The sequence below is a fragment of the Triturus cristatus genome, chromosome 3_2 (genome assembly GCF_964204655.1).
Source record: "Triturus cristatus chromosome 3_2, aTriCri1.1, whole genome shotgun sequence".
NCBI classification, from domain to species: Eukaryota; Metazoa; Chordata; class Amphibia; order Caudata; family Salamandridae; genus Triturus; species Triturus cristatus.
Window position 1 is genome coordinate 612,287,608 of NC_140584.1, and position 6,000 is coordinate 612,293,607.

General features: G+C 44.4%; 1 protein-coding gene across 8 annotated transcripts in view; it reads left to right on the forward strand.

The window, feature by feature from the left end:
- Positions 1 to 4,660, forward strand: part of LOC146857822 (4-galactosyl-N-acetylglucosaminide 3-alpha-L-fucosyltransferase FUT6-like) — a 683,427-nt gene extending 678,767 nt beyond the window's left edge. For all 8 annotated transcript variants that reach the window (XM_085648492.1, XM_085648493.1, XM_085648488.1 and 5 more), the window contains one exon: positions 2,901 to 4,660. In XM_085648492.1, the coding sequence (XP_085504618.1) occupies positions 2,909 to 3,970 (1,062 nt within the window). In that variant the 5' untranslated portion in view covers positions 2,901 to 2,908 and the 3' untranslated portion in view covers positions 3,971 to 4,660. The remainder of the gene's footprint in view (positions 1 to 2,900) is intronic.
- The last annotated feature ends 1,340 nt before the right edge of the window (positions 4,661 to 6,000 follow it).

Below are 6,000 nucleotides of genomic sequence, written 5' to 3' on the forward strand. Positions count from 1 at the left end.
ACACAATGCCTCGCACCAGTGATACTCTATTTTGTGTGTAATATCTGATGTCATGGTTTGAACTCAGGCTATCATAAGAGCTGACGAAATGGGTCTTACACATTAGTAATAATTGTACCTATTTTTATAGAAAAATGGGAGATAAGGTTAGACTAGAGATGGCTCAGGTCATAGGGAGGTCTTTACTGTTTATTTTTATTGAGAGATTTTGAATAGCTCATATGTGCTGTTTTTGACATTTTTGATCAGCTCTGTGTAATATAGTGTTTATTTTGCCTTGTAAGGGATTATGGTCATCTCTATTGTTTATATGGCATGAGTTTAAAATGGAATTGCTTACAGATGATCTCCATCGTCTTTCAAGAACACTTTAGGGCAAAGTGTCGAAGATTTTTGTTAAGCCAAGAAAGCTAACAACATGCCCCGTCACTTTAGAAACGCAAGGCTGCACCATATTTACAAGAACATGGCTCAGCCCTCCATTTTCCCCTGCGCTGGTGCTAAATTTAAAAGCCTAGCGCCAATACAGGCACCCTAGTGCAAAGGAGCCTGCACAGCAGGAGAAGATTGTTTATGTGTAGGAAGGTGTCCCTTCCTGCACATAAACAATCTTTAAATGGTATTTTGTAACTTCAATGTGTACTGCTCAATGCAGCACACATAGAAGTTGCAAAATATCATTAAACGATTGTTTATGTGAAGGAAGGGAGACCTTCTTACACATAAACAATCATTGGCAATTTGGTGTTTCTATCTGTGCTGCACAAAGCAGCACACAAGGAAACAGAAAAAACAAGGAGAAATTAAATATTTCTACTCTTTTTGCCAGGGTAAGACCAGGTTTTCCTGGTCATAATTTTGGCACTGCCCAATATTAGGGGAACCTTGTAAATATGGGGCAGCGTCAAAATCAATGGGTGTTGCGGTGGAGCGCCCACAGCAACACCCATTGCTCTCTCAGTTCATGCTAAGTATAACGTGAAAGGGTGCCTTTTTTACAAGGCAGGGTTAAGCCAAGTTAAGTGGCTTAATGCTGCCTTGTAAATTAGGCGAAGCCCATATCGATGTCACTAAAAGTGACGGAACTTTGGTGATATGAGCTTGTAAATGCCCCTTCTTTCCTTGTTGAGTGGTGTTTGTTCGTAGCTGATCATTTGTTGTCTGCATATTTGATTCATCTGATTTTCCTTCGAAGACTTTGTGAGTGTCATTCAATGTATGCTGGGCCTTTTTCATAAAAAGATTTCACCATTTACTAGTTCTAAAGATTGTGCTAGCTTGGGGAAATGAAGGTGAGAGTAAGCAGGTCCAGTTTCGTGAAGATATGAAACCATTTGGTACACCATTTCTCAGACTGTAAATAGGTTTTAGTGAAGTATTGGGGCAAATGTCGACCAATGAGAATGAGAGGAAGTGCTGGTCAAACCCCACTTGAGGTGTAGTATGGGAAGCCCTGCTGTTTCAGCCGAATAATCCATTGAGCGACTGTTGCTTGTAATGCCTTCAGCCTCTGCAGTATTTATGAAATCAAAGGCAGTCTTCTGTATTAAGGAAATCCCTGCCTTGTGAATAGAGAACTCCTTAAGCCAGTTGATGAATTTGGGCAGGACCACTTTCTAGATGAAAGAAGCCAACTCTTTGATGAAAGCAGTCCAAACATTAGATGGTCTGTAAATAGTGATGGTGACCAGGGTTTGGATTCTGTTCGACACCCATTATTTTGTAAGGAGGGTGGTAATTGTTAGACTAATAATGAATGATTAGTGAATTAAGGCGACTCACCCACCTTTAGTGATCAAACTGCTTTGGCAGAGTATATTGTACTCTATCAGGAGCATAAAGGTAACCACAAGACCAGCCGCAGGTCTATAACATGTCAGATGGAGGAAGCCAGTAGCCATTCATGTCTATAGTACACGCATGGGGGATGGTCGACCATTCATAATTGCTGTTCATAAGAGTCAGCTATGCATCATTTACATACTCTGAATGCACAGAAGTAGCTCGACCAATCATTTTCATCCACCAGAGACAGAGAAGAAGCCACATCATCTATTTCCTTCTACAGGACACACAGAAGATGCCATCAGCTTCTCACTTACAAGGTACATGCAATGAGACTTGCCCTTTCATAGAAAGCCGAATGGAAGGTACTAGCTATTGACATCCACCATGCAACACTAACAAGGAGGAATTTAACATACATTCAAAACCACTGTGTTGACACGAGAAATTCTCCTTAATTCACACTCAGTCTCTGCAGAGGGCAGCTGTGAGCTATCGTGCACAAGCACATACATAACCACATAAGATGCGTGCCAGTCCTCCTGGTTTCCTTGATCTTTCCTCTGTAAACCTCACTACTGACAAGCAGCCTTTTAAATTGAGTTGGCTCTTATGGCTCCTCTATCTCCCTTTATCATGCCCATCTTTCTCTTCTCAGCCCATGGAAGTCCCACTCCCTGTGCAGAGAATGAGATAATTATCTGTAGAGTCTGCTGGCTGTGAGAAACAAAATGAAGAAGAGAGGGGCGTGCTCTAAGAGCTAGAGTCAGTGTGCAGGGCTCGTGGTGACCTGTCTCCGAAACTGACAGTTGTCTCTGCAGATATATTATTGGTCACAGCAAGTCAGTGAACTTCAGCATGTTCATATAGGGCCTGAGAGGTGCACAGTCATCGGGAGACCCTAAAGAGCTGTGCCCTCTGCTAGACTTCGCTTTGCTCATGTGTTGAAATGTGTCTGCCTGGGAGTGCTGTCATTGTCGCCTCTCTTCAGTGCCTGTACTAATGTCTTCCCCATGTCCTGTCACTCTCCTGGGCCATCAGTGCTTCTTCCCTTTGTTGCTCTTTATTGATATTACTTTTCACTGACTAACCTCCTTCGTCTTCCTCCTCTCCAGGCGCTGGCATGGAGTCCAAGATACTGCCGCATCTGCCTTCGACCAGACATATCTTCTTCATCTTCTTCATGCAGTTCTTGGTTGGCTTTGGTATATTCAGCTATGTTCGTATCTACGACGACACCAGCATCATCATATGTCCTGAGACAGCACCTGAGCTTCTCGATGAATCCCAAAACAATGTGGTCATCCTCCTCTGGACCTGGCCTTTTGGGGAACACTTTATCCTGAACAAATGTGAGGAGCTGTATGGAATCTCAGGCTGTTACCTGACAGCAAACAGGAGCTGGTACGGGCAGGCAGATGCTGTTGTTTTACATCACAGAGATGTGTGCAATTCTATCAAGCAGCTGCCACAGGATCCAAGACCTCCAAATCAGCACTGGCTTTGGTTCAACTTGGAGTCACCCAGCCACAGCCCAAATCTGGGCCTGATGGATGGCCTCATTAATAACACCATGTCCTACAGACGAGACTCTGACATTTTCACTCCCTATGGTTGGGTAGAAACAGTGGAAGAGCCTCAGAACTTCACCATCCCATCCAAGTCCAAGCTGGTGTCCTGGGTGGTCAGTAATTGGAATCCATCGTCCAAGCGTGTGCGGTATTTTCAGGAGCTGCAGAATCACATAACTGTGGATGTCTTTGGGCGGGGGCACCTCCCTCTGCCTAAGGACCAGAAATTCTCCACCGTTTCGCAGTACAAGTTCTACCTGGCCTTTGAGAACTCGCAGCACGAAGACTACATTACAGAAAAACTTTGGAGTAATGCACTGCTCTCAGGAACGGTGCCCATCGTTCTCGGCACCACCCGGGAGAACTATGAACGTTTCCTTCCCGCGGAAGCTTTCATCCATGTGGACGATTTTCATACTGTCAAGGAAATGGCAGATTACCTGAAACTGTTGGATTCCAATGATGCGAAGTACCAGAAATATTTTGAATGGCGACGCCGGCTTCGTGTTGTAGGTGGAACTAGCTGGACCACTCATTACTGCAAAGCCTGTCGATACATGATACAGAACAAAAACTACAAGACCATCCGCAGTGTGGCTCAGTGGTACAAATGAACACATTGTGGAATTGAGAAGGATTTGGCACAATTAGAGAAAGGGCCCAATTACTATGAGCGCAGAGCAATTGAAACATTTGACCAACTCAAAAAAGAAATGATAGATATTTAATGAATATGTTCGAGACATCCACCAACATCCTCTACTAACCTTGTTCACTACTATTATGACCTGAAGATGATCTTTCACCAAATCTCCCTTATCAGGATCCATAAAAAGGCTCAAGCTCTAGTCAAATTGACAAATATATCTCGAGGTTTGGCCAGGTGGTTTCATGGGAGAAGGGGGACTGCAGAAAAGTCTAAATCAGTAGGGATGAAAAATTCATGAGGGAGCTGTAGAGCTGTAGATCACATATGAATTTTTATGCATCAGATAATGAAAGCCTCAGTCTCAGAAAATCAATTTCTAAATTAACATTATGTCTGAATACCCATTCAAGCTGATGTCAAATGTGGTATGACTTGTCATAGTTGCTATGCATCCTCTCCATAGCTTCCAGTTCCCTGCTGCTCAGCCGGTGTGTGAGTTCAAGGAATGTTGATGAGTGCCTTGCTGGTGTGAATGTCAGTTGCTTAAAGTGGGCTAAACAGCAAGGATGCTGCTCCTGGTGGAGAGTTACCTCAAACCTGTATACCGCAACTAAGTGGTATCTCCTTAAATAAACATAATCATATATATTACAAAGGATCTATCTTTACTCATAACACTGGCAATGACTCGAGAACAAATCTACATGAAAAAAGAGACTATAGAGAAAGTCTACTGCACAAACAAAGTGAGCAAAGCCTTAAAAAGAAAACAAGAGCTGCATGAATTGAAAGTGAACACCCTGAGACCCACCAGTGTCACCTCCCATAAGATAGCCTGCTGAACTGCACTTACTGAATGGCACTTATTGCACTAACATTTTTACTACCTGTGTTGGTAGGCTTAAGGGCATGAGACTTAAGAGGTTTTTTTTTAATGGTGCCGGCACCAGGAGGATTATACCATTAAGACAGTGCCTGGCGCGTGTGATGAGTCGTTAGCGGGGTATGAAGAAACCTGAAGTGTGTACCTTTCAACTTGGAGTCAGAGGCAATTATTGAGCCTTAGAGAAGTGCGTTTATCCGAACGAGCTGCTAATTGTGAGTCTGCTGCCACTTTGAACCCCATCGACTAACGGCTGAGGATACACGCATTTCAGATGCCCGTGGCTGTGTGGGCGTTCGAGATGAAAACTGTACAACTGAAGTGCGTTGCCATAGAAGGTGCGTTTATAGAGGGAGCGTGGAGGTGCTGGGCTCTTCAAGTGTGGCTAAGCGTATTGTGTTGCCAAGTGAAATTTGATCAAGGGAATGCGTCTTCTCATAACCATTCGAAGCCTCAGGGATCCCGGGGTGGGGGTGAGAGCAATATGGCACACTGCCCTCGCTGCTCGGCACCCGTTCGGAACCTGAAGCGCCTCAAGCCACCGGGTCCAGAGTGGCTTGAGGCGCTTCAGGTTCCGAACGGGTGCCGAGCACTCTCACCCCCACCCCGGGATCCCTGAGGCTTCGAATGGTTATGCCTCGTAAATAAACTCGTTTCTCTCCACCACGGTATTACTTGGCGGATTTTTCACTGTATATATTTTTCACACAGTAGCCCACGGTAGGGTGAACCCTAGCGCGTTCATACCACCGGGGCTTTGCACTCCCACTCTGGTCCTGACGAAAGCCTGTTGAACACACATTAAGGCAGAAACTTGTTGACCGCCATGGAGTGAATCAGGTCTTTTATTTTTTGACCTCCACTCCTTTTTAATTCTTCCAATTAGCAAAATTATTAAATTTACCTTTTTGACTCAATTGGAAATTTTAAATTCACTGTCACTTCACATGAACCCCGCTCCGCAGTAACCTGGCGTTGTAGCACACTGGGATGGCACTCGGCCATACCCAGTGGAGCCCGATGATGAAGCATGTCACCAACCAGGTTGGTGAGTGAGGGCTTTATACATAACTTGTATTATCTACATAGGTCTGCGTCCCTCTCAACAACAT